Consider the following 26858-nt stretch of genomic DNA (forward strand, 5'->3'; position numbering starts at 1 on the left):
CAGCAACCCTGGGGGAGGGGAGAAGCCAGAAGCCACAGGCCACGGTCCTCCGGACTTGAAAGCGACCAGGACCTGGAGAACCTAGGCATGTCAGGAATTCCCAGAAGTAGACAATCTTTGGAACCCTAGAGAAGCCAGGTGTGGAGAAAACGGAAATGAGGGCCGGGGCAAGTCAAGCCTAGAGAAACCGACGTGCCAAACTTGGCACAAGGAAGGCGCGAGAACCACAGAGCCATTTGGATTTTTTTATTCTCTTTTTAAATACTGTACAGTGAAAAATAAATACGCCTTCTCATCCACCAGACAAGGTTGGTCCCCCCTCCCCTGGGGGACCTTGTCACCCCCCTTCATACACACCCCTGGTTCTACTCCAAAACCTTCCCCATGCCTCCCACCCACTTATACCCTTACTATCCCCGTCTTCCACAGTGATGAGGCCCCAGAAATGGGGGGTACAGGATGGGAGGAGGGATAGCAGGGGAGCCCCCCTGAACTGTCAAATCTGGGTGGATCAAGGAGCACCCCGCACCAGCAGGCGGAGAATGGGGGTGTTCAGAGAGATCGGGGCATTGGAGGATAAAGGCACATCCAGTCTGATGGGGAAGGAGAGAGGCTCCCCTCACCCTGGGGGTAAGGGTGGACAAGAGGGAGGGGGGTATGACCCTGTTACACACCCCTCCACGAGCTCCTGGAGGTTGAGGGGGGACCCAAGCTGCTGTGCCACCCCCCTCCCCCCTAGATAAGAGCAGCTCCAGCGCAGGTCAGTCGGGCCTGTGAGGCCATGGTGTTGGGCAGCAAGCGAGATGGAGAAGGGAGGGATGCGGGCTGGAGGTTTTATGAAACCCCATTCACCAAACTACCCAACTCCAGGGGGGCGGAGAGCTCCCCGTTCTCTGAGGGGCCCTTAGGAAGCTTGCTGACAGAGTCGCCCTGGGGAGGAAGTGGGAAAGGAGGGAGGATGGTCAGTAGAAATTCAGGTAAGACATCCCTCACCATCCTAGCGCTGTGGCATCTGGCGCCCCAACGGCTTGTCCCCTGACCGGAGGCTCTAGTAACTCTTACAAAGAGTCCAGAAGCACCTTAACAAACCTCCCTCTGTCCTGCTCAAACTTTCCACTATTCTAGACGGTGGTCGAGACTGCAGACATCGCTTCCTCTGCGATTTAGCAAGAGGTTCCTTTGCGAATTCCTTGTGCCCGCCCAGCGGAGAAAAGGAGGTGGACTGAAGGACATCTCGCCCGCCTACCTTCTGTCCTGAAAGAGAGTCCTCGGAGGGTTTAGTGCGTTCCAGGGGCGGCCGCTGGCGGCTCTGAGACTCTGCTCGGGAGATGTAGTCAGCCACAGTCACTGGGAAAGGCAGAGGACCAAGAGTTTCAGGAGGAACCAGGTGTCTAGCTCCCGGACACCCACCAGACCCCAACCCCCCGTTTTCATACGGTGGGAGGCAGCCCGTTCTCTCAGCTCCGAGGAAGGACGCCGGCACCCAGTGTGAGCTGACCTGGCTGCCGGTCTCCACTGATGGAGCCATCAGTCCTGTTCCCACGGTTACGGCGACGGCGGCTCCGGTTCCGACGCTGGGGTCTTGACTCGTCTTCTGCGGGACAGAGAAAAACCAAGCCGTGCACCTCATCTCCCACACCTCCGTTCCTGCCCAGCTTGAACTCTTTGAGACCCCAGGCAGAGCCCTTACCCAGGCCATTCTCCGTCATGCTGGGCCCGTCCGATTCCAGGCCTCCGTCCATGACAGTCCTGTCGTCGTCTGTGCGGCGGCGGCGGGAGCGGCGGCGCCTGGCGCTTGCTGGGGGGGGTTCCCCGGGCTCTGAATCAACCGGGGGCTCTGGTTCAGACGTGTCCAGTAGGCTGTAGGGGTTACTGTCTGGATCTTTCAGCACTGGTTACAGGAAGAGGAGGACCTGGTCATCACGTGTCCATCATTTTCCCTTTCGGCCTACGCTCTCGAACCCAGCTGTCTGATACTGGTACCTGAGCTAATAGACGAAGCGTTGTATCTTGTGGTGGGCCGGGGGGCAGGTGGGGGCCCCCTACCCCGGCCCCCAATCGGCCGCCTCCGGCTTTCTTCCCCCCGGGTTGGGGGGTCCCGGTCACCAGGCCCAGCTCTGTTGGGCTCCTCCCTCTTCTCGGACTCAGTCTCAGAAGCTGTGGATGGGTCTGAGCTGGGGCCTGAAGGACACAGCGGGCTTCAGTCAGGGTCACTCACCCCACCCCTCCCACTCACAAGTCCCCCAGCCAACCGCATCTTCAATGTGTCCATCGCCCGTCCCTGGAGATTCCGCCCAGACCCCTGCTTCTCCAAGGCCCACCGCTGTTCACCTCCGGCAGCCGTCTTACCGTAGGCGGGACCACCCGTCCTCCGGCCGCGGCCCCGGCCCCCGTAGCTGCCCCCGTAGGTTCGGGTGGTGTGGAGGGAAGAGGAGGAGCTCTCATCCGTGGTATAGCCAGCCTTGTCACTGCCACCGCTGCCGCGCCCGCTCCCGGGAGGGCGGAAGCCCAGCCCGATCTGGCGAAGCTGTTCGTCAATCTGCAGCCTCTCCAAGCGAAGCTGCTCCACCTCCTGGTTGGGTGGGAGATGGAGAAAGATACCAAAGGGGGAACAGACGTGAGCTCGACAACCAGTCCTCACTCAGGCTTCTCCGCCCCGACCGTCCCCATACACCTAAACTCTCGGGAATGCAAGACGGAAGACACTGGCTAAGCAAGGAAGATTCTGCGGTCCAACCCTACAGCCCCAGATCTCCATTCAGTGCTTTCTGTTCTACTCAAGATACAAACTGGGCGTCACAACTGCTAACTTTAGCCACCAGTAGCCTTCGTCTCCTTCCTACACCCAGATCTCTCCCGTCCCAGGCTTCCGGCTCGGGTACCTGCAGGTAGGAGAGATGATATTCCAGCAGAGCCTGGGCATTACTGATATTCTCCCGGGTGCCAACAAATATGAAGGGAACCATGCCCTGCGCGGCAGAGAGGACGGGAGGGTTAGGAGGGTCGATGCGAGTAGTAAGTCCACCCTGGCCCCTCCGGAAGCTCAGCCAGTGGGACCGTTCTGGGCTCTGCATCTCCTGGAGGACACGAGTCCCCATCCTCCACCCCTAGAGATCCCGGCCCACGGAGAAGGGGCTCTGCAAACAACCCCACCTACTCCTGGAAACCAATCTCCAGATGCAGACGCCCCGTACCTCCTCCCTGGGGTTCTTCTTGTCATTGTCACCTTCTACGCGAACCCTCACCACACCAGATTTATCCACAATCTCCTGGATCACTTTCCCGTTCTTCCCAATCACTTTGCCTGAATGGGTAAAGGAGGAATTAGGCCTTTTTTTTTTTTAACAGAAAAGAAAAAAAGTAAAAACAGATCAACAGTTTTCCAGCTTCTATATATGGATTCGGTTTAAGTATCCTCCTGCTTCTAAGTCTCTGGTGAGTTTTCACAGGACAAAAGTTTACGATCCCTGGAAATCTGTCCTTCCATTTCCGTCAGTCCTACAAGACCGCTGGCTCCGTCCCTGTGAAGCTGGGAGTCCGCAGGGAGGCGCCAGGTCTAGAACCCCTTCAGGGAATCTCACACCGAGCCCGCCTGTATGCTTTTATCTGCACACACCCTCCACTCACCAACAAGGTTCCTGGGCACTTGCACGGAGTCCTCAGAAAACTCCAGGTAGCTTCGGGCCTGTCGGCACGCCTCAGGAGTCTACAGGGAGCAGCGGGGAGCAGTTACTCACACAGGGGCCCTGGATCTCAAGCGTCTTCCTGCCACCCTCTGCCTTTGCGAAAGCGTGCTGCCACCAAGTCAGAGAAGGAGGTGGACGGGACTCGGGCTTCCTTGCCACCTCACCCTTTCTTCTCTCTGCCCCCAAGCCACCTAAGCGACAGCTGGTTTTTGCTGACCTCCCCATAGATGCGGAAAGTGCAGGTCTCTTCACCCAACTCAATGGCGGTCACCCCAGGTACTTTTCGGGCCTGCTGGATGTTGGCACCGTGAGTCCCAATCGCCAGTCCCATCAGGTCCTCTCGCACCGTGAACTCCTCCTGGAAGGCTGCCGCCAGCTGCTTACTTGTCTGAAAGGAAAAGGCGCTGCCGGATCCCTGGTGGTGGAACCCCACACACCCGTCCCAGGCACCTGACGCTCGGCATGACTTCGATGAGAGAAAAACGCGTGGAAACAAGTCAGAACTACCCCAGATCCACTGACCCCAGGACCTGCACAGAGAATTCGGGAATCTTTCATTCCACTCCTACCTTGTGGACGCCAATGGCCTGGCGGGGAGAGGAGGTAAATGAGGGCAGAGTTTGGCTGGCAGCCGCCAAAGTTCTGGATTTGGCTCTAACGTGATCTGGCTATGTGATCCTAAACAAAACACGCTCTCTGCGTCTCTATTCTGTCATCTGCTAAATGACTACACCTGACTTACCCCATTCCCAGACTAGCAAGAGGATTAAGTAAAGTCAGTGAGAAAGGACCTCTCACAAGGTAAATGCAAGGCTAAGGAACTACTGTTACCTTAACCAAACTATCATCAACCCCCAAAATAAAACCCGACAAGTGGAGTAGAAAGCAGGGGTTGAAAAAGCGGGAAAGGAGCCGTGGACCACCACATGACCTCATTTCGCAACCTGCTCTTAGAGAGACACCTGGGTACCAGGGCAGGAAGACAGGGAAGGTTCTAGAAGAGGGAGTCCTAGGTTGGAAGCCCCAAACAAGAAAGATTTCTGAAAAGGGACGCTCCTGATTGCAGTCCACTACTTCCTACTTCCACGACAGATGAGGTTGTGCTACGGCAACGACTTACACTGAGGCAAAAAGAGAAAGCTGAATAAAAGGGACTACATTGGGCATTCAAAATAAAAGAATTAGGGAGGGAAGAAGAGGATTTACAATGATTTACAAATGTCCTCTAGAGAAGTTTGCCAAGGGTTTTATTTCTTAGACGGCCTGATGAGTACACGGGCACTTGTATTTTTTCCTTTGCAATGTTTCAAAACAATTAGAAAAAAAAAAAAAAGGCCAAAAAATAAGAGCAATTCTCTCAAAAACAAAGACATGCTCCTATTCTTTTTTTTAAATGTTTATTTTTGAGAGAGAAGAGCACACATGCGCACATGAGGGACAGGCAGAGAGAGGGAGGGAGACAGAGGATTCGAAGCAGGCTCCGTGCTGAGCAAAGAACCCGATGTGGGGCTCAAACCCACTAACCTCGGGGTCATGACCTGAGCCAAAGTCGGACGCTTAACCGAGTCACCCAAGCACCCCTATTTTTTAAGTTTAACTTTTAATGTTTTTATTTATTTTTGAGAGAGAGCAAGACAGACTGTGAGCAGGGGAGGGACAGATAGAGAGGGAGACACAGAATCCAAAGCAGGCTCCAGGCTCCGAGCTGTCAGCAGACAGCTCCATGCAGGGCCCAAATCCACAAGCTATGAGATCATGACCTGAGCCCAGGTCGGACGCTTAACCAACTGAGTCACCCAGGTGCCCCCTATTTTTTTTTTTTTTTTTCTGAGTAAGCTCCACGACCAACGTGGGGCTTGAACTCACAGTCCTGAGATCGAGTCGGATACTCTGACTGAGCTAGCCAGGCGCCCTGACGTATTCCTATTCTTAAGACCTTGCACATATGGCTAACTTAGTATCCGGCACACTTTGCCACACTGATCAATACACCCAGGTCCTAGGAGAGTTGAACAGTCTACTTTCGGTCACCAGAGAATCTGCTCGCTGGGACCTGGAGCAGACAGAATTTGTATCATCTGGGGGGAAAGGTGAATTTTTAACTGCCAGTGCTCTGAGTAGCATCCCTGCAAAAGTGAAAGATTAGCATGATCCAGAATTTGTTCAAGCTCAGAGAAAAGCCTCCCCAAAAGCTCAGTTCTCTTGATAAATGGAAACACACACCCACCCTGCTTGTTTAGAACAGTATACTACCTAAGGAAAGAGAATCTGACCATAAGATATCAGAGCTGGAAAAGACCTTGTAGGAATATTCTAGTCTAACTACCTCATTATCACAGATGGAGACAAAGCCCACAGAAATCAAATGATCTGCTAAAGGTCAATATTTGACAAAACAAGACTTGGGATTCCAAGTCCAGTGGTCCTTCCAGCGTACAAATGGTTCTCACATATATCCTGCAAAGCATTTTGATTCCCAGAAGGGATATGGGGGAGGCTGGTGGAAGTCAAAGCCACACCCCCTCTTCTGCTTTTAGACAGAGCTGCTCTGATTGATCTGTTTTATGCATTGCGTTTTCAAGTAAAATTTCACTTGATCAAAAGGTCCCACAGTTAAGAAAAACGTTTGAGAACAACTGTACTATTATAACACGATGGAGCTCGGCCATTTGGAGGAGTCTGGGATAACACAGTAGACGCGGGTTTAATGGCCCAGAAAGACCTTAGTCTTTCTATTCTGTAAACACAAGAGCATGAGTGAAGGATGGAGGTGGGACAGGGGGAGGACAACAATACCATTCAGCAGGAAAAAGTGGAGCCAGAACTCACCTCTAGGTGTTTGGTAGCTTCTTCGTTGCGGGACATGAGTAGCAGTTTGGTGCGCAGGCTTCGAAAATGCATATCACCCAACAGGGACGCCCGCTTCACGGGAGCCTCTGTGGTTGACTGGAAGAAACCAATGGAAAAGTCATTTAAAAAAAGACTGAATACACACTGGGGGAGAGCCAAGAGCTGGGATATCTGGATGCCTGAATATCTAGAAAAGGACAGGTGGTATGAAACGAAGCTAAGGAAGAGAAAAATCATTGTCCGTCTCACAAGGGCCTACTATCTGAGGACCTAGGGGAAGTGATTTTAGGTAGCAAGCAGAGCTGAGAACCGTACGGTCTATTTGAGTCCAAATATGCAAGGGAGGGTCCAGCCCAGATGGCAATACAATAGACAGGTTAAAAAAAATAGGGGCGCCTGGGTGGCTCAGTCAGTTGAGCGTCCGACTTCGGCTCAGGTCACGATCTCACGGTCCGTGGGTTCGAGCCCCGTGTCGGGCTCTGGGCTGATGGCTCAGAGCCTGGAGCCTGCTTCCGATTCTGTGTCTCCCTCTCTCTCTGCCCCTCCCCCGTTCATGCTCTGTCTCTGTCTCAAAAATAAATAAATGTTTAAAAAATAAATAAATAAATAAATAAAAATAAATAAATAAATAAATAAATAAATGATAGTCCTACACAAGGGAAACTAGGGAAACGTGGGCTACCTGGGCCCTCGGGGGTCAGAAACAATAAAGTCTCCTTTGACAAGTAAATATAAGCACCTCTGAGCTCCTTCCTTTCTGCAAAGGAGTTAAAAAGGTAGAAGGAAAGATTGCTAAAAGGGCTTACGTGAAACTCAGGTGAGTAACTCACCAGAATGAATAGCTCACTATTTGTGATGTTGAGAAAGATGCAGTTCGCTCCCAGCGCTTTCTTGAACTCTTTATGGACGTTTTCATTTGAGCAGCTGCAGAGGAAGAGAAGAGCGCTCAGAGGCACAGAGCAGAGTGCAGTCAGAGGCTCAGGGAAGGGGGGGGATGACAAAAACAAGAAAAGAGGAAGGACTGAAGTAGAGACCAGGGGTGAAGAGAGGAACTGGGAGCAGAAGGGGCTCTGGAGAAGACAGGATGGAGAGTGCTGGGAGACATCAGGGCGGAGGAGGAATGTCAAGGGGGCCCCCTCCCGACACCAATAACTCACGCCTCTCTCAGATCCTCAGGCACGGCCATGGTCACTTTGAAGAAGCTGCCTTTGGTTGCAAGAGGATTGGGATTGACTGGCCGGAGCCGCTCCAGGGTGACAATCTCATTGTAAGTAGCATCACAGGCAGCATATTCGATGACATAGAACTGGCAGAAAGGGAGAAAGAATGGAGAAGTTGGGGATGACCTGAGCACCTGTCTCCCACCCTTCTGTGACCACGGTCTTTGCCTCAACAGCTCTCCAAGGGCCCCCGAGTCAACTCACATCTCCCTTCATCATCCGCACCCTGGCCAGCCACCAGCCGCAAGGTTCCTGTTCGTTGGCTCGAGAATAAACCTGAAGAAAAGTTGAAAATAAAAGCCTTACTGAGGACCATCCCCAAACATCACAAGTTGAAGAAGCATTCAGACACCTGACTGGCGCGCTACACCAAGACAAAGGAAACTAGGGGAAGGAGCAAACTAAAAATCAGACTGTGATTTTATGTGCCGTTACCATAGATGGAGGAAAAGTGACTCCTCGAAACTGGGAAGCCCCTGAGAGTCTGGTTGGACACACAGTGACAGGGAACCGGTGCATTTCACTTTTTCACAGGCCACCGGGCTGGGTGTAGCGGCTCAGCATGGAGAGGGAAGGAGAGTGAACCAAGCAGTGAGGAGCCTAGGGTACGAGTATCAGGGCAAGGAAGATGGCAGAATCCTGGGAAAAGTGACATCTAGAAAGGGTGGGCCCCGTGGCCCTTACCTCAACCTCATCCCCTTCTGTGATCTCTTTATTATAGTCAGCTGGAGGTGGTAGCCGGACGTCCCCAAAGGGAATCTGTCTCTCACTCTGCCAGCTGCAAGGGAAACCGTGACATGAAGGCCATTCAGGCCAATGTGGTTGCCCGTTTCTTCAGGAGGGGGTTATGGCCTCTTCTGGGCAATTGCCACCTTCTCTGGAGATCAGAGGCTAAATTCCAGGTCCTCCTCCATACTGGTGTCTTCTGTCACTTGCTAGCACCTAAATACTAGGTCAAATGTCCCCCACCCTCACCTAGGATCCACAGAAGTTGACCGCCCCTCCCCCAAAGCCCTGGCTCTCTCCCACCTATTACAGGCCTCATAGGACTCAGCCACCCCTTCTTCTCCACTCTCCTTCTAGGACCCAGTATGCTGCATTCTCTATTCCCAAGGTCTTACTTGTTTTCAAAGAAGATGGTGACAGAGTCTTCATGGACATCCTTCACAAAGCCCTAGAATGGATTTTAGGACAAATTAGAGAAAAGAAACAAAAGAAAAGAAAAGAAAAGAAAAGAAAAGAAAAGAAAAGAAAAGAAAAGAAAAGAAAAGAAAAGAAAAGAAAGAAAAGAAAGAAAAGAAGGAAGGAAGGAAGGAAGGAAGGAAGGAAGGAAGGAAGGAAAGAAAGAAAGAAAGAAAGAAAGAAAGAAAGAAAGAAAGAAAGAAAATAAATGACAATTTACCACCACTGTGGCCATCAAGGGAACAGAGATATTTAGAGGCCGTTACCTAGAGTATTAGATGGGGACAAAAGCAATCTAAAGATAGGGCCGGAAAAACCTATACTGGGGAAAAAGTACGAAGTGTTGAGATAGAGACAAAGGACATGGTACTGGCAGGGAAAGAAAAGTGGCAAAATCCACAGATAAGATGAGACAGAAGTTAAATAGAAGGGGGACAAACCACCTCCATCAGAACAGCTTGGAAACCGACGGTCTAGCATGGCTCTCACAGGGGCCTCCCTATCTGTCTGTCTCCTGTTGTGCTGAGCAACTTGCCAGAGTTCAATTAAAATACCAACAACACTCAGCAGGGCTAAGAATATCCCATGAGACAGTGTGAGGCTGTCCTGGAACACCTAGAGGACATCAGGATCCGCCAAGAGAGAGAAGGGTCTAGCGCCCCGATGCAGCAAGAGACCTGAGCAAACTTGGTGCCTTCACGGCTGGGTCCTAAGTGGATAATCAGGACACTGGTGTTCAAAACGATGAACACAATTTACAGAAGGAAAAATCGTGACTTCAGTGATCTGAGATTCTGGAATCCTAGACTGTGATACACTGCCATGAATATGAAAAGGATAAAATTCGTAGAAAACCCCAATCTTGAGATCATGACATGGGAGAGGAAGAGGGATGACGGACTAGCTGGTCCACTTCCTACTGCCTGTGTCCTCACTGAAGAGGCCAAGGCTGTGCGTTCCCCCATTTTTCTACCTTCTCTCTCGATTTTTCACATACTCAAAATTAGGGACTAACTCTGAAAGTCTAACTGATCAATCTGTTCTTTTAGAATTGAGCTTTTAGTTTCCGAAGAAACCTTTGCCTAATCTAAGGCGACAAGGTTTCCTTATATTTCTTCCTCTGAAGTTTCATAGTTTTTATTTTACGTTTAGGTTTGTGATCCACTTTGAGTTGAATTCTGCATATGGCGCAAGATAGGATCAAAAGCCATTTTTTATCCATGAATAGCCAGTTATTTGAACACCATTTGTTGAAAAGACTACCCTTTCGCTACTGAATTGCCTTTTCACTTTAGTTCAAAAATCAGGAAGTGCAAATTAACTTATTAATGACAGAAAGCAGATCCATGATTGACAGGGAACTTTTGGGAGTAAAGGAAATATCTTGATTGTGGTCACGGTCTGACATAGGTCTATACAGATATTTAGACAGATATACGTACGTCAAAACTTTAACAAACTATATTTTGAATACAGGTACTTCACTGTTTATACCTCAATAAAGCTGTTTTTAAAAATTAGGGGTTTCAGGGGCACCTGGGTGGCTCAGTCGGTTAGGCGTCCAACTTCGGCTCAGGTCATGATCTCACAGGCCGTAAGTTCGAGCCCCGCGTCGGGCTCTGTGCCGACAGCTCAGAGCCTGGAGCCTGCTTTGGATTCTGTGTCTCCCTCTCTCTCTGCTCCTCCCCCACTCATGCTGTCTCTCTGTCTCTCAAAAATAAAATAAAACATTAACAAAAAAATTTTTTAAATTTTTTTTTTTTTTCAACGTTTTTTATTTTTATTTTTGGGACAGAGAGAGACAGAGCATGAACGGGGGAGGGGCAGAGAGAGAGGGAGACACAGAATTGGAAACAGGCTCCAGGCTCCGAGCTGTCAGCACAGAGCCCGACGCGGGGCTCGAACTCACGGACCGCGAGATCGTGACCTGGCTGAAGTCGGCCGCTTAACCGACTGCGCCACCCAGGCGCCCCAACAAAAAAATTTTTTAAATAAAAATTTAAAAATTAGGGGTTTCAAAAGGCTAATGCACAAGAACTATTCCTGAGCTTTGCGGCTAGGCACAAAAGCTGAGCTCAGGAGAGAAAATACCAAAAATGCGGACTCGTCTCCCTCGCACCTGCAAGAACCGGTCAATCACATTTTACTGTACTGCTGTTTCCTTAAGGTGGGAAAAGCGAAATCCAGATTTCACTCTCGATACCGGCTGACCACCCTTCCCTTCTTTCGGCATAGATCTTACGGCACCTTCCTACTGTCCAGGGAACTTAGTACTCCCGGGGCTGCCCGGCCTCTTCCTCACCCGTACTTTACTCTTCTCTGCCATTCCCCTCCCCAGACAGGTTTTCTCCACTCTTCATTCAGCTCCATCAATACCCACTCCTACTATTCTCCATGCCAAGTCTTCTGACACAGTTTTGCCCACGTCCTTCTTGCCTTTTGGGTCCTCCTCCCATAAGCACTCACACTGCATCTCTGGCTTCCCTCTTCTTTTCTCCCTTTATGAGGGTCTGTCTGGATTTCTAGAGACATTTCAACCAGCCTCTTCTGCTGACTTTATCCAATTCTTTGTCCAAAACGTCTATCTCCAACCTTGGAAAATAGTGTGAGAGCGAGAGCTAGTCTCAAAACATTTAGGGATGAGATACAAGGCAGTGGAAGAGACAGAAGAGAACCACTTGTCTTCTCCCTTGGGAAGAGGTTCCCACTCCTAGATATACTCACCCGCAAAAGATAGGCCTACAGCCCTAATCCAGTTCTCCCCCAACATGTCAGGGTTGGCCCTCGGGCAGAAGTAGCAATCCCTGTGTTTTCAGCTACCATCATCCCCAAGGCAGAAACGTAGAGCTCAGAAATGGAGTTTCTCTACACATTACTCAGCAGTTCAACCAAATGCCACACACTCTTATACTTCCAGGGTCTTTTTCCTTCAAATATTCTCCCAAACAAGCTTGCTCCTCGACTTCATATTCCAACCCAGTCTCTGCTCCTTACTCTCACCTGCATCACCGGTCTGTTTTCCTCCAAAGATACCAGTGGAAGAAGGTGAGCTCCCAGTTCTGCTCAGTCCATGCTCATTAAGAAGATAAGCAGGTGAGGGCAGGAGCAGGTGAGTCAATCTCTACAAGGCCAACTAGATGCAAAGACGACTCAATTCGGCGGCCATGGCATATGGTGGCTTTGGCTTAGAGGGCCTAGGACCAGACAGAAGAGTGACCCAGGTTTCTAGATGCTTGTTTCCTCAGACTACAAAGTATGCAGTTAGCCCTCACCTCCATCCTAGTCCTGGGCTCTGAGAGGAGGGACTTCTGGGAGAAAAGCAGGCAGGGCCTGGGTAAAAACCACAGGTTGAGGCTGAGGATGCTAAATTTCTTGAGAAAGGAATGGAAATTTGGGTACCCAGGCAAGGCCTGGGAACTTGATAACTGTGCCCTGAAAGGTGAACAGACATTTCATCTGAGAGTACAGCTCAGAGAATAAAATACGCTTAAGAGCCGGCAGAAAGAGAAGAGTTGGCGGGATAGCTACAGGAGAAGCGAGGTCCCAGACCCGACCTCTGTCCTAACTTGGGAGGATCAACAGCAGGACCCAATTCTAAGACAGGAGAAAGGGGCCTTCCCAAATTCATAATTCTAGAAACATGGTAAACACTCTTTGACCCACACCAAAGTTTGCTGAGTCATGAATATTAAATCAGTAGCAAGGTCAGAATGGCTAAGTATCTCTATGGCACTGAAAAGTTGAAGAAAGATTAGTCTGAATTTACGGATTTGTTTGTTTTTAACTGTGCCATGGGGCACAAGATGCTAACGTGGCCTGAACAGAAAACCCACATCACCTGGCTTTCAGCTCAACTGCAAACTCTACTCTCTGATTTCAAAATATCCTCTCCCTGATTCTCCCAAGCCCATCACTGCCAGGGCCCACAGCGGAAAACAGGAAAAACTCAGAGATTTCAGTCTGACGCTTACACGTGGAGAGGGAAACGTCTCCCTTCCCATTCGTCTCACACAGTTAATGTGAACTAGGTACCAATCTTTCCCAGCGATGCTTAGCTCCTATGCTTCCTAGAACAAAAGCAAACGTCGTCTCTCAATCTCAAACACTAAGCATCACTTTTCTTGGAACCCAGAGTTTAGGAGTGGGACAGACCAGGATGAAGGACAAAACAGTGGGGAACACGGGGGCTAAAATCTTAGCAGGAAGGGCCTTTCAACAAAGGTAACGCAAGTTTGAAGAAAAAGGAGACAAGAGACAAATGTACTCGATCGGAATCAGAAAGGAATTAGAGACTTTTGCCAAAGAAAACAGAAATGCTATGGAGGCAGGCTAGAAGAAAAAGTCTCATGTTAGAAAAGTATGCAGAAAAAGATGACAGAAGAGATCTTCTGGGAGTTTCCTTCAGACTTGGAATAAGGTGGTTCCTGGGGGAATACACTGGAACACTGAAGTGGTGGATAAAACGCCAAAGACTGAACTTGATAGGATAAGTTAAGACAGATAAGAGTAGCCAGAGGCACTGACTATAAAGAAATCTGGGGAGGGAGGCCAGGCAGAAATGCACAGGCATTTAGGGTGGGTAACAAAGACTGCACTGAACTGATCACCTGAAGCTGGGGCAGAAACCTTCCACTACAAGGGCAAATTCGAGACCCTTTCCACCTACACGCCTTCACCGGAGAAGAGCTGGAGAAAGTCATTTCCAAGGGCATGAAGGTGGAGCCATCTACTAAGGGAGAGAAGGCACGAAAAGAAGTGAAAGAAAGGGGGCCCTTCTCCAGACCTGTGATGTTACAAGAAGCTATCTCTGCTGTTGCTCCTCAGGGCAAAATGAAAGAAGGCGGGGAAATCAGAAAAGTCTCTGCGGCGATTCCAGGCACAAAAGTCCAAAAGAGGCTCAAAATAACAACAGTCACACAAAGAAAAATTCCTGGGCGGCAAGAGGAGTCTCCCTCTGGCTTCATCTAAATGAGGGGAAGAAGAAGAAGAAGAAAAAAAAAAGTCCTAGAAAATGGATTCGGAATAAAGAAGGTGGTAGTAAAAGGAGTTGTAAGGAACCAAACAAGGACCCTTTACAACCCCCTTCTCCAAAAGAAGGCGGATCAGATTCCCAAATTGAGAGAGTCGGCCAAGAAGTCTTCTAGAAGTGGAAACCCTTAAGATCCTTAAGGAAAATCCCCACACGTTCCCCCCTTCAGAGGTTACAGATGGTGAACACGAAGCCTGCACCCGCCGAGATGCGAAGAACCTACAAGAACGATCTAAAGACCTCGGAGGTCAAAATGAGATGACAAAAAGAACCCCATCCCCGTAGAACCGTAGAGCAGCTAGCCTTGGGATAAAGGGGTGGGGTAAGACACTCGTGAAAAGATGCCACCTTACGGCTAGGAGGGAACTTGACCAGCACAACCCAGAGTTGCCGAGGTCACAGATAGCAAATGTCACAAATGGATTCTGACCGTTTCTCCTTGGGTTGGGAGCAGAAACGTAACACGAAAGTGGGGTGAGTCTTCCAGGGCCAGGAGGCAGAGGCCTCTGTGAGGAAGATAAAAGGATCTAATATGGGACGGCCTTCCCAAGGGGGTAATAGGGAAGAAGAAAGAGAATTCTCCATGTGCTTGGACCGTGCGGAAGAGGGGGGTGGGGGGTGGGATGTGATGCAGGTCTAAGGCAGGTCTCCTACTAGGAAACAAGAAAAGTCAATGAGAAGCGGGGAAAATGGGGTCTCCGTTGCGGGGGGGGGGTTGGGGGGGGGGAGCGGACGCTGATCCAAGCACAATAATGAACACCGATGTTCATTCTCTCCGAGACCGGGGTCAAGAGCAGGTGGAATTAATAGAGAGACCAAAAACAGGAGGAAGGGGGTGAACTTCCAGAGGTCTCCCCGGGAGGGCTGCGGGTGGGAGCGTGGGTCTAAGGTTCGAAGGGCCAGGACTTCGCTCCAGAGGCGCGATCCCGCCCCACTCTCCCCCTCCCTGGCTGGGGGGAGGGCGCCGAAGACCGGTGTCCCCGGCCGGCGCGCCGCCTCACCTTGTAGAAGGCCCCGTTGGAGCCGCGCACCTCGACGGGCAGTCCCGGCTCCACGTCCCCCCCGGAGGCCAGGCCGCCCATGGCGCCGCCGCCGCCTCCGACTGCCCCGGCGGCGGCTGCAGCGGCGGTCTGAGTCCGGGCCGGGCCGGGCCCCCGGCGTCTCCCCGGGGGAGGAGCCGGAGGGGGAGCCGCGGGGGGCGGGAGCCGGGCCGGCCCCACGGCGGCCCTGCCACAGCCAACGAGCAGGGGGCCGGGGCCGGGCCGCTCCCCGTCCGCCGCCGCCGCCTTGGTCTCCGCCACCGTGAGGGAAACGGCCGCCGCCGCCGCTGCCTTCGTCACCTCAGCTTCCGCCTGCCGCCGCCCCCGCTGCTGCCTCAGTCCCGGGACCCGCTGCTGCCGCTGCCGCTCCACGGCCTCCACCTCCCCCTGCCGCCGCCGCCTACTGCGCAGGCGCACCGGGCACCCGCCCGCCGCGCGCGGGGCCCCGAGGGCCACGGCGCAGGCGTCAAGGCTGGCGACCCAGCTCGCGCTCGCCAGCGCATCAGGGCTTCCACACTCCCTTTTGCTCTCTCACGCCCTCTCCTGGTCGCCCCCTTGCGCCTGCGCAGAGCCAGACGGCTCTCTTTCTTCGCCACCCCCACTCCACCGCCCACATCTCTTCCTTTCCCCGCCCCACAACACCGATAACTAACCAATCGTGCGGAGGGAGGGGCCGAGCCCACTCAGTCGGATTGGGTTTCTGCTGCTCCCGGGCAGGCCACACCCACTTCGCCGCTGTGAGCTTCCCGGGGCTGGGGCAAGTGAGGGATGGGCATGCGCCTGAATGACTGCTTGGTCACTTTCCCCACCTTTGTCTTTCTCGGTGCGCACGCTCCAAAGGAAAAAATAAAAAGAGGAGTCAAAGGAAAAAAAAAAAAAAAAAAAAAAAAAAAAAAAAAAGGCCTGGTGCGCGTGCGCTGTGCTTAATCGTCCACAAGCACGTATCGACTCCCGGGAGCATGTGTGACTCTGTGCTGTAGATTGAAGAGTCGCGTTCTTGCCCGGAGAAGATTCCGATCATGCATATAATGAAAGGTTAATTTCAAGGCAGTACCGAAAAGCAAAGGCAACTTAGATTAGCACAAGATTTGGTATCCAAATGCTGAGGATGTTCAAAATAGGAAAAAATGTTACGGAGTAAGGGTAGTAGAGGGAAAACTCCGGATTCTTGAACTGAGATAGGGAATTTAGTTGCAGAAATAAATAAAGTAGCACAGAAATTAGGATCACGTGTTGTGCATTTGATCAGTTAGCAAGTGTTTATATCGACCTCACTGTGTTCCAACAGCCTTAATAAGTGCCAGGGATACAAAGACAAGATGTAGTAGTCCTCCCCCCCCCCCATAAGGATTTTATAATACATTGGGGAAGGGACTGACAAGTTTAAACAAATTAACAAATAAGTGCATCGGGTTCCACTGACGTTTTGATAGAGATAAGGACTAGGTAGAGAGGGAATCCCAATGAGACAATGAAAAGTTGTTCTTCAGAGTAACCTTCAGGAAAGTCTTCAGGAAAGACTGAGGAGGGGAAGTGAATGGAGAGGTGGGGCTGAGTAGGCGTTTGCTAGAGGAAAAGTGCAGTAAAAGGATTCTTGAGATATCAGGAATTACAGTGATGCAGAGAAGCAGAAAGCATGTCCTTTGGGGAACCACAACCAGTTCAAGTAGCATTTGGCTTGAGGAGCTACGGAAGGTAGGCTGTGAGGGATGTAAATCAGATGAAGGAGAATGGCTTTTCCCTTATCAATACTGAAGAGCCACTGAAAGATTTTAAGCAGTGTAATCGGATAAGATTTTCATTCTACAGCTATGGAGGATAAAGAGTAAGGGTGGTCCCAAGGCTCGGGACCCCGTGAAGAGCTACTGATTGCAGGAAAGAGAGAGGCTGAGGACCTAACTTGGATGAGGGCTGCCAGCAACAGAGGGACAAGCCGGTCTGAGCCTGTTCCGTTTGCAGCGGGACCAACAAGAATTGGTGATGAGGGTGGAGTGGGGTGGGGTCAGGAGTCCCTGCAGAAGTACTCAGGGTTACTGAGTGAATGGTGATGCCAAACATGGAAGAAAGAACTCAGGAGGCAAAGTTTTGGAAGACACGTTGATGAGTTTGAGGGTCCACCATTCAGGAGGACATCTCTTGTCTTCAACAAACGTCTCGTTCAACATATATAATTTCTTTTAGTCTTCCACTGTGCCTATACTGGGTTGGTTCTTTCATCTCACACTGCCAAAGCATCCTATACTCCTTTGGGGTGCTCATCATGGTTGTACTATTAATAATTTGTCCAGCGTCTGTCTTCTGCCATCTGTGAGGTCCGTGAGCCCAGAGACTGGGTTCCGTGTCTGTCTGTGCCCACCATTGTATACCCAGTACCTAGCACAGTTCCTGGCCTGGCAAATATTAACCGAAATGAAGGGATCAATGCTCTGCAGGTCAATCGACACACATGTGCTTCCTCCAGGAGAGGTCTCGGCTGGAGAGATGGATGTTGGAATCATCGGCATATGAGTCGTAGTTAAAGCTATAAAACAAAAATAAACCTTGGGGCGCCTGGGTGGCTCAGCTAAGCATCTGACTCTTGATTTCACGGTTCACGAGATAGAGCCCCGGGTTGGGTTTAGGCGGTGCAGGAGTTCAAGCCCCAGGTAGGGCTCTGTGCTGCCGGGTTCGGAGCCTGGAGCCTGCTTCGGATTCTGTGTTTCCCTCTCTGGACTCCTCCCCCACTTGTGCGTGCTCGCTTGCGCGCTCTCTCTCTCTCTCCCTCCCCCCCCCAAAAAAAGAAATAAAATTTTTAAAAAAGAAGAGTACAGGCCGTCAGACTGGAGAATTTGAATTTGGGCTCTTAAGCAATAGCAGTAGCTGAATTTTGTTTTAGAAGTGACACCGTCACCAACTTCCGAGCCTCTGACACCAACAGTCCTTTCGGGTTTAACTTTTGTTCACCGGCTGTAGTCATTGTTCATTCAGGCAAAGGACAGGAGTGGGAAAAAGGAGAACAACATTTCCGATGGGGAATGGCATATTCACAAGGCCCAGAGGGGAGAGTACAGTGCCTCTGAGGTACAGAGGTTAGACTGTATAGAGTCTAACTAACATGGTTATAACCAACATGGACGGGAAACACGTGGCCAGAAGGGTTGGGCCAAAGTTTGCAGGGACTGGAACATATTTAGAAGTTTGGACTTTCTACTGAGAGAAGTGGGAACCATTACAGGACTTTCAGCCAAACTGCCTTTTAGTAAGATTACTCTAGCTGGATGATGAAGGATGTGTCAAAAGAATGGCCCAGCTTGTCTTTGGACTTCTAAGTACATAGGGATTGGGAGGAAGACAGAATGATGGATAGATTGCTAGATGAATGTTGGCTAGATACTGAAAATGGGAACTAAATGAAAGTTTACATACTGAATGTTGAGACTTGCCTCAGATTTCTTCTCCACCCAGCTCTAAGAATATGTACAGACTGGGCCGCCCAGCTGGCTCAGTTTTTGGAGCACGAGACTCTTGATCTTATGGTCGTGAGTTCAAGCTCCTTGTCGGGTGTAGAGATTACTGAAATAAGTAAAATTTAAAAGAAGAAGAAGAATATATATAGCCAAGCTTCTACCTTCCAAATGGGAGTCTGGGGGGCGCCTGGGTGGCTCAGTCGGTTAAGTGTCCGACTTCAGCTCAGGTCACGATCTCGCGGTCCGTGAGTTCGAGCCCCGCGTCGGGCTCTGGGCTGATGGCTCGGAGCCTGGAGCCTGCTTCCGATTCTGTGTCTCCCTCTCTCTCTGCCCCTCCCCCGTTCATGCTCTGTCTCTCTCTGTCTCAAAAATAAATAAACGTTAAAAAAAAATTTAATTTAAAAAATTCAAATGGGAGTCTGGAAGAGTCTTGTGGTAAATCTGATCAGATGAGAAAAAAGAAGAAGGATACTGGCATTAGGGGTTCCTCAAAGAAATGGCCTAGTGGATCACCCTAGAGTGAAGTCCACAGTCAACACACCTCCTTATCTGCCACACACACACACACACACACACACACACACACGAGTTTCTACTTGTACCTTAGCATCCCAATCTTAAATATGAGCAGACAACTGAGGACTGCCTGACATTTGAGGAAAGCCTCTAAAGTGAAAGATTATGCAAGACGAAAAACATTTAAAAAAAAATATCATATCCTCAGAAAGATGAAAACATATATCCATGAAGCAACAGAATGTTTTTAAAATGCACAGAACAAAAAACAAAGAAAGATCTCCTAGAAATTAAAAACATGAAAGCAGAAATAAAAATTCAATAGAAGTGTTAGGAAATAAAATTTTAAAAATCTCCCAGACGGGTACCCGGGTGGCTCAATTTTTTTTTACATTTATTTATCTCTGCTAGAGACAGAGCACAAGTGGGGGAGGGGCAGAGAGAGAAGGAGACACAGAAACCGAAGCAGGCTCCAGGCTCCAGGCTCCGAGCTGTCAGCACAGAGCCCGACGCGGGGCTCGAACCCACAAACCGTGAGATCATCACCTGAGCCAAAGTCGGACGCTCAACTGACTGAGCCACCCAGGTGCCCCCAAAACAATAATAATTTAAAAAACGTTTTTCTGTAACTGAAGAACATGAGTTTCAAGATGGCAAAGACCCAGTGGGTCCACACTAAAACATTTCCACATAAGATGTCAGAAGGCGAGGAAAAACTGAAGATCCTAAAAGTTGTGGTTGGGGGAAAAGAGAAGGAGAATAAAAATAGGCTTCATACAAAGACTCCAGAATAAGAAACTTTTCAGGCTTCTTGGTAAGAGGCAACAGCAGAAGCTTGAAGGCCATGGAGAAATGCCTTCAAAATTCTTAGGGCAAATTATTTCCAACCTAGTGTTAGATACCCAGCCACGCTGTCAAGTACAAGAGTAGAACAAAAACATTTTCAGACTTGCAAGGTCCCAACAAATTTTCTTTGTAGTTTTTATTTAAGCAATCTCTACACCCAACGTCAGGTTCAAACTCACGACCCTGACACCTTGAGATCAAGAGTTGCATTCTCTTCCAACCCAGCCAGCCAGGTGCCCCGAGGTCCCAACAAATTTATCTCCCAAGTATCTTTTCTTAAGAAGCTCCATCAAGGGGCACCTGGGTGGCTCAGTCGGTTAAGCAACTGACTTCGGCTCGGGTCATGATCTCACGGTTTGTGGGTCCGAGCCTCGCATCCGGTACTGTGCTGACAGCTCAGAGCCTGGAGCCTGCTGCGGATTCTGTGTCTCCCTCTCTCTGCCCCTCCCCTACTTGCGCGTGTGCGTGCTCTCTATCAAAAATAAATAAAATGTAAAAAAAAAAAAAAAAAAAAAAGAAGCAGCAGCTCTCTCAAAATAAACTAAGGAAAAGATGGAAGAGACAGGTATCCCGCAAGGGAATCCAGAAGGCGGGCGCCCGGGTGGCTCAGTTGGTTAAGTGTCTCTCGATTTCAGTTCAGGTCGTGATCTCACGGTGCGTGAGTTCGAGCCCCACGCTGGGCTCTGTGCGATGGTGTGGAGCCTGCTTGGAATTCTCTCTCTCTCTCTCTCTCTCTCTCTCTGTCTCTCTGCCCTTCCCCCATGCTCACTCTCTCTCTCAGAATAAATAAATAAAAACTTAAAAGAAAAGATGGCTGTGCAGGGAGAACCCGCAGTGCGGTCTAAAGATCAGCCACTCTTTTGGAGCAAGCAGGTCTAAAGGCTCCGCCAGAAGATTCTTCAAATGGAAGAGATCAAATTCCTTACGTGTTTGTATACCCTTAGAGCACAGGTAACACAACTAAAGGAGAATTTGGGGGGCGCAGTACACGGAAAAGGAAGCAAACAAAAAGGACAAAAAAAAAGTATCAGTTCCAGAAAACACATAAATGGCTGGGGGTGGGGGGAAGGATCCACAGGGCTCAACTGTGCAGAGCATTTGCATAATCACGGCAGTGTAAACACCCAACAGATCCATCCGGAATTGTGATACAATGTTGGAAGCACGGGCAGGCTGGGGAATGGGGGTGGGGTGGCGGTGGCGGCCGCACAGAGAGTGAGCGGTGGGAAGTCAGTGCTCGTGCTAAAGCTGAAGCATGGAGAAGCGGCAGCATTTGGGTGCTATTTTTAGTCTGACATATACAGATGAGTCCAAGACAAAACATAGTAACAATTTAAACACTCAATTGAACCAATGGTCTTTCGAGAACCTCGGGAGTTGTAAGACTACTGTTTTTTTCTATCAGCGGTAGAGCAGCATGGGACTCTTTAAATAGTACCAAGTAGGGACGCCTGGGTGTAGCTCAGTTGATTGAGCAGCTGACTTGGGCTCTGGTCGGGTCTCAGGGTTGGTGAGTTCCAGCCCCGCACCTGGCTCACTGCTGTCAGCGTGGAGCTTGCCTTGGATCCTCTCTGTCCCCTTCCTTGCCCCAACCCGCTTGCACTCTCTCTCAAAAATAAATTAAAAAAAAAAAAAACAAAAAAACCAACATTTTAGGTAAATAATAGATAAATAAATAACATGCATAACTATGATTAAAAAAAAAAAATACCGGGGCCCCTGGGTGGCTCCGTCAATTAAACATCTGACTTTGGCTCAGGTCATGCTCTTGCGGTTTGTGCCGAGTCGGATTCTGTGCTGACAGCCCCAAGCCTGCTTTGGATTCCGTGTCTCCCTCTCTCCCTGCCCCTCCCCTGCTCGTGCTCTCTCTCTGTCTCAAAAAATATGTATTAAAAAAATATTAATAACCTCATGGAAGGGGGCTCTTACAGGAGGGGGCTGGGAAGTCAGGAGGCTACGGCAACTTTCAAAGAGTGGTGACAGCAATGTGCAGGTGTGACAGATTTGAGAGTTGTCTGAATGATGCTTTCTCAAGGCTCCCTTTAAAAAGCCCTCCTCCTCAGTGCCCTCCCCTCTGTTCTCCCGGCCATGGCCACAACCCAGGGCCTTATCACCTCATACAGATCAGCCCCAACGTCTAACAGAATCACCTTGGAGGAGGCTCATACAGTGATGAGTGGGCAGGAACCCAAGGCCGGGTGTGGCTGCAGCACAGAGCGATGCTGGAGTACAGACATCCTGCCAGAACTGGCCGAGACAATAACATGAAAACCGTGCACACCAAGAAGCAAAGGCAAAACGAGATGGGGACAAGAGAAATTTGGGAAACGTTACGTTTCCTAGTTTATGCCCTTTTCTTCTGCATTAAACATTTTTTTAAATTTATTTATTTATTTTGAGAGAGGGAGAGAGCGCAGAAGCAGAGAGGAGAGACAGAATCCCAAGCAGCAGAGCCTGATGCGGGGTTCGAACCCACGAACGGTGAGATCATGACCTGAGATCAAGAGTTGGTCACTTAACCCCACGGAGGCACCCAGGTGCCCCTGCATTGAGTTTTACTTATGTAGCCTTTTGTTTGAAGAAGAAGAAGAGGAAGAAGAAGAAGAGGAAGAAGAAGAAGAAGAAGAAGAAGAAGAAGAAGAAGAAGAAGAAGAAGAGGAAGTAGTGAAACCTGGCATGGCAGAAAACTCAGGAAATCTGAACTAGCAAGTGGGAAAATCTGTCCCCTGGACACCCAGACCCCTTCCTCAGAAGCAACTACACTCTCTTTATGCATCTCTCCAGAAAGGATGCATTCTAATGCAATTGACATTTAAAAACAGCCCCATCACTAGATAAGTTGATCACGTCCAAAAGATACAAATCCTGTCAGATTGAGATGAGCCAAGGAGCCATAGGAGAATGGATTTTTCTGGCTCCCATCTGGGGGAGGGGTTGACCAGCTTCATTATCTCCTGATCAAGATTGTCCTAAGGCCCATCTGCTCTAAATTGGTGTGAAGGGCCCAAAATTGGAATCATTCAAGAAGAATTGAGCCCCTGATGTGTTCTCTTTGGCTGAATCTTTTTTTTTTTTTTTTTTTTTTTTAAGATTTCATCTTTAAGTAATGTCTACACCCAACATGGGGCTCCAACTCACAACCCTGAGATCAAGGGTTGCACGCTCTTCAGGCACCCCTCTTTTGTTTTTATAATTTAGATTTTAAGGTGGATCGTCAACCTTTTGTTCTTGTTTTTAATGTTTGCTTATTTTTGAGAGACACAATGGAACAGAGAGACAGGGAGACAAAATCCGAAGCAGGCTTTGTACTAACAGCAGACATGGGGCTTGAACCCACAAACCACAAGATCATGACCTCTGACCTCCGATCATGAGCTGAAGATGGACAGTCAACCGACTGAGCCACCCAGACACCCCGGATCTTCAATTCTTTACATTGCCGTAGAAGTCTAGAGATTGTGTTTCTTACAATTTATACGTTTATGTTACCTGCCTGCACTCATTCAGTGTCTCAATTATGACCAATGGTTCATCAACAAAAAGAATAATATGCCATCAGGGGCGCCTGGGTGGCTCAGTCAGTTAGGTGTCCAACTTCGTCTCGGGTCATGATCTCACAGTTCATAGGTTCGAGCCCCGCGTCGGCCTCTGTGCCAACAGCTCGGAGCCTGGAGCCTGCTTCGGAATCTGTGACTCCCTCTTTCTCTGCTCCTCCCCCACTCACACTCTGTCTCTCTCTCTCAAAAATAAATAAACATTAAAAAAAAACTTAAAAAAAAAAGAAGAATATGCCACCCACAAAAGTGACGACGGATGTACGTTTAATAGCACAGGGAGATGGGTCTGATGTATTGTTGGAAAGTATATGATCCCATCTCTACTCACTTAACTACTCATGTGTATGTATGGACGTTGAAAATTCTAAACAGTTGATACCAGAGGATTAATAACAGTTATATAAGTAAGATCACAAATTCTGCTTTTTTTTTTTTCTTTTTCAGTGAAGCCCAACATAGGGCTTGAACTCACAACCCTGAGATCAAGACCTGAGCTGAGATCAAGAGTCAGATGCTCAACCGACTGGGCCACCCAGGCGCCCCTACGCATTCTATTTTTATTTCACGCGAACATTCCACGTTTTCTACAACGAGCCCGCATTATCTGAGTAATAAGATAGTATGAAAGTAGGACGTAAGCTCGTTTCCTTCCTTGTCTCCACGGGTCCTTTGGTTTTGCTGAACTGAAAATACGGACTTTGTGACTTCTGGGGGGAAAAAAAAAAAGCACTAGCAGGCTGAGCAGACTTTTTTTTTTTTAAGTGGAGGCCAGTGGTCCTTCCCAGGGCCCCCGAAACACCACCAGCAGGTGGCATCCTGCTCCAAATGTTGAGCCAGTGGGCCAGCCTCAGTCCTGCGTCCTGTAGTGTGCAGTTCAGACACTGGAGGCCTTTGTCTGAGTCCCAACTGTGACCAACAAGCCTGATGTGCCAAGCTGGCGCTTTGCTCTTCTTTTCTCCATGTTCCACAGCCCGGAGCCAGGGCTCTGGCCCACGGAGGGTGAGCGAAAGTCACCTTGGGCCCACCTTTCCCCCCGCTGCAGCAGCCTCCACCAAGCAGGGCACTCGAGAAGGGTCCTGAAGGGGCCGGAGCTTTATTGCACCATCAACTCCTCCTCCACCAGCACCACATCGGGACTCAGCAATTCTCATCCTCAACAGGGAGATGGAAGGGCCTCTCCCTCAATTCTGCTGTTTCTGTACTTCCGGTTGAGCGGCTCCCAACCTCTCTTCCTTCCGGGAGGCCTCTGTCAGTGCTTGAGCAGGTGGGGAGGGAGGAGGCCAAAGACAGAGATGCCCAAGGAACGGCGTCACTTTCCTGCCAACTCCCTCATCGCCTCTTCTTCGAAGCGAAAGGAGTGCCAGCCCTCGGCTTCAGTCAGGTCTCGGGCACCCAGGGCCTTGTACAAGTCCATGGCCCCCTTGTTCCAGTCCAGGACTGTGAGGCGCAACTGGGAGCAGCCCCTTTCCAGGGCCACCTGTGGAAGAAGACATCACTTAGTCTTTCTCTCAAAAGGAAGCTTTCCTCACCATTCAACCCGAGGGGGGTTGGGCTCCTCTCATACATGCTTGCTTTTCCAGAACCCGGCTGGTGGCCCCATCCCTCTCCTCACCTCAGCCACCTTTTTGATTATTTTGGAACCAATCCCCTGACCTGTTGTGGGGGAAAAGAGACCAAAAAAACAAAACAAAACAAAACAAAAAAGATTGTTTCAGTTGAAGGGGATCTGAAAAGGCCATAAGGCTAGGATTAGGAGCCAGGGGATGCTGGTGGGTCTGGGTTGATTTCCTACCACCCCAGCCTCAGCCTCTGCCCCCCCCCACTCCCCGTACCCCGGTATTCAGGCTTCACATAGATGTCTTCCAGATAAACATTGCGCCCCTTCCAAGTGCTATAGATGAAGTAGTATAGCCCATAGCCCACCACCACACAGGGCCCTGAGAAGGAGAGAAAAAAAAGGGCTCAGGCCTCTGCGCCCCTGAGGGAGACCTCTGAGAGGGACAGGCGAGGGGAACCCCCCAGGTCCCAGGGTTCTTACCCTGTGGCTCCCCGGGGGCGGGAAGAAGTTCAGCCACCAAACAGCAATAGAAAGGATTCTCTCCGAAGCCGTCTGCTCTCAGGGCTGCGGAGATCCGAGTCGTGGGAAAGAGAGAAAAAGCCTGGGTGTGTGCCTGGCCTGGGAACCCATCCATCCCTTACCTCCTCCCCAGCCTCCATCAGGATGCCGGTGCTGGGCCCCCACCTTCCTCACTGATCTTCACCTGGTCCGAGAGTTTCTCGTACTCGGCTAGTTCCTAGGGTGTGGGGGACAGAGGCTGGGTCAGGGCAGGGGGTCCCGGCGTGGGGAGAGAGGCTGGGTCAGGGCAGGGGGTCCCGGCAAGGGGACAGAAGATGGATCAGGGCAGGGGGTCCCGGCGTGGGGACAGAGGCTGGATCAGGGCAGCACCCTCCCCAGGCGCGCCCCTCCCGCTGCAGCCTGGCCTCCCCGCCCCCACCCGCGGCCAGGCTACCGGGACCCCCTCCGGGCCCCCGGTTTCCGGCCCGCCGCCGTCACCCGAATCAGCTTCAGGATATTTCCACAGTCTCCCTCCTCGGCCTGTCGGATCCGCACGGAAGCCATCGCCATCCCCACCGTCTGGGACTGAAGTCCGGGACCCTCCCTTCCGTTCCGCACACGCGGCTGAAAAGCAGGTAGCTCTCGGACGGGCCCGCACACCGGGCCCCGAAGAGCTGGGGGCGCCGCGGGCAGCGGCCGCGGGAGAGGTGGGCGCCCCCCTCCCCCCTCGCCCCGCACCCTGCCCCGGGCGCGCCCCCGCCAGCCAATCAGCTGGCAGAGCAGGCTCGCCCCGCCCCCCAGCCCTGCCCCCCTCCCCCCCCCCCCCCCCGCCACCGCCAGCCCCGTGACTGGGCCCCCGGGCAGCGGTCAAGGCTGGACTGCGGGCTCCCTCGCTGTGGTTGCCTGGGTGCTGGTCGTCCCGTGGTGCTGTTCAACCTCTGTGGTTGAAACCGCATGGATCAAAAGTCACCTGCCACCCGGCCCCGAGTCCCCCCCACCGCCACCACCCCTGCTCCAGCTGTGAGAGCTGTTTCCTAGGGGTCTTGAGTGGCTCCGAGTGGCCCTGCCCTCGGCAACAGTGGTATTTCAACACGGGTCAGGGAGGGGGTGATGAATTTCTATCGGTACGTGGTAAGATAATGAGGAACGGCGGACGGGGCCTCTTCTTAGGAGCCACTAAATCACCCTCCGGACGGTACCTCCCCGCTGAGGCGAGCCTCCGAGACCTGGGAAGATAGTGAGGGAGGAGCTCAGAGCAGATACCAGGCCCTGTGCCTGCATGATCTCCATGAATCGTCATTCGCAGTCACCCCGTAAAGTAGGTATTATTTTTCACATTTTGTCAGCAAGGACACTACAGCACCATGGTGGAGGGACTTGTGCAGAGGCACCCAGTTAGATATTTGGTATTCCACATTTCAGCTGTAGTG

General features: G+C 50.8%; 2 protein-coding genes across 2 annotated transcripts; both read right to left on the reverse strand.

Annotated features, from left to right (window-relative positions):
* Positions 1 to 231: 231 nt before the first annotated feature.
* FXR2 (FMR1 autosomal homolog 2) lies at positions 232 to 15379 on the reverse strand. Its single transcript, XM_058704149.1, has 17 exons — positions 14969 to 15379; positions 8878 to 8930; positions 8441 to 8534; positions 7961 to 8032; positions 7694 to 7842; positions 7367 to 7460; positions 6516 to 6632; positions 3904 to 4074; positions 3628 to 3706; positions 3195 to 3304; positions 2883 to 2969; positions 2350 to 2572; positions 1984 to 2181; positions 1691 to 1891; positions 1499 to 1594; positions 1247 to 1347; positions 232 to 930 (listed from the first exon to the last, which is right to left on the reverse strand). The coding sequence occupies exons 1-17, from the start codon at positions 15047 to 15049 to the stop codon at positions 835 to 837; spliced, it is 2022 nt and encodes a 673-aa protein (XP_058560132.1). The 5' UTR covers positions 15050 to 15379; the 3' UTR covers positions 232 to 834.
* An 8240-nt stretch (positions 15380 to 23619) lies between these two features.
* Positions 23620 to 26121, reverse strand: SAT2 (spermidine/spermine N1-acetyltransferase family member 2). Its single transcript, XM_058704168.1, has 6 exons — positions 25927 to 26121; positions 25615 to 25666; positions 25411 to 25494; positions 25205 to 25309; positions 24985 to 25025; positions 23620 to 24849 (listed from the first exon to the last, which is right to left on the reverse strand). The coding sequence occupies exons 1-6, from the start codon at positions 25996 to 25998 to the stop codon at positions 24682 to 24684; spliced, it is 522 nt and encodes a 173-aa protein (XP_058560151.1). The 5' UTR covers positions 25999 to 26121; the 3' UTR covers positions 23620 to 24681.
* Between the last annotated feature and the right edge of the window lie 737 nt (positions 26122 to 26858).

This window comes from Neofelis nebulosa, chromosome 16 (assembly GCF_028018385.1).
Source record: "Neofelis nebulosa isolate mNeoNeb1 chromosome 16, mNeoNeb1.pri, whole genome shotgun sequence".
NCBI lineage: Eukaryota > Metazoa > Chordata > Mammalia > Carnivora > Felidae > Neofelis > Neofelis nebulosa.

What these genes read in the sequence shown, in the direction of transcription:
- FXR2 (XM_058704149.1), bottom strand. Translation starts at nt 15,049, where the DNA reads ATGGGCGGCCTGGCCTCCGGGGGGGACGTGGAGCCGGGACTGCCCGTC. An exon ending in ATAGTGAGCTATTCATTCTG is followed by an intron (nt 6,633 to 7,366) that starts GTGAGTTACTCA and finishes GGTTTCTTCCAG; the next exon opens with TCAACCACAGAGGCTCCCGT. An exon ending in ACTCTCTTTCAGGACAGAAG is followed by an intron (nt 931 to 1,246) that starts GTAGGCGGGCGA and finishes CTTCCTCCCCAG; the next exon opens with GGCGACTCTGTCAGCAAGCT.
- SAT2 (XM_058704168.1), bottom strand. Translation starts at nt 25,998, where the DNA reads ATGGCGATGGCTTCCGTGCGGATCCGACAGGCCGAGGAGGGAGACTGT. An exon ending in ATATCCTGAAGCTGATTCGG is followed by an intron (nt 25,667 to 25,926) that starts GTGACGGCGGCG and finishes CCCACACCCTAG; the next exon opens with GAACTAGCCGAGTACGAGAA. An exon ending in TAATCAAAAAGGTGGCTGAG is followed by an intron (nt 24,850 to 24,984) that starts GTGAGGAGAGGG and finishes CTTCTTCCACAG; the next exon opens with GTGGCCCTGGAAAGGGGCTG.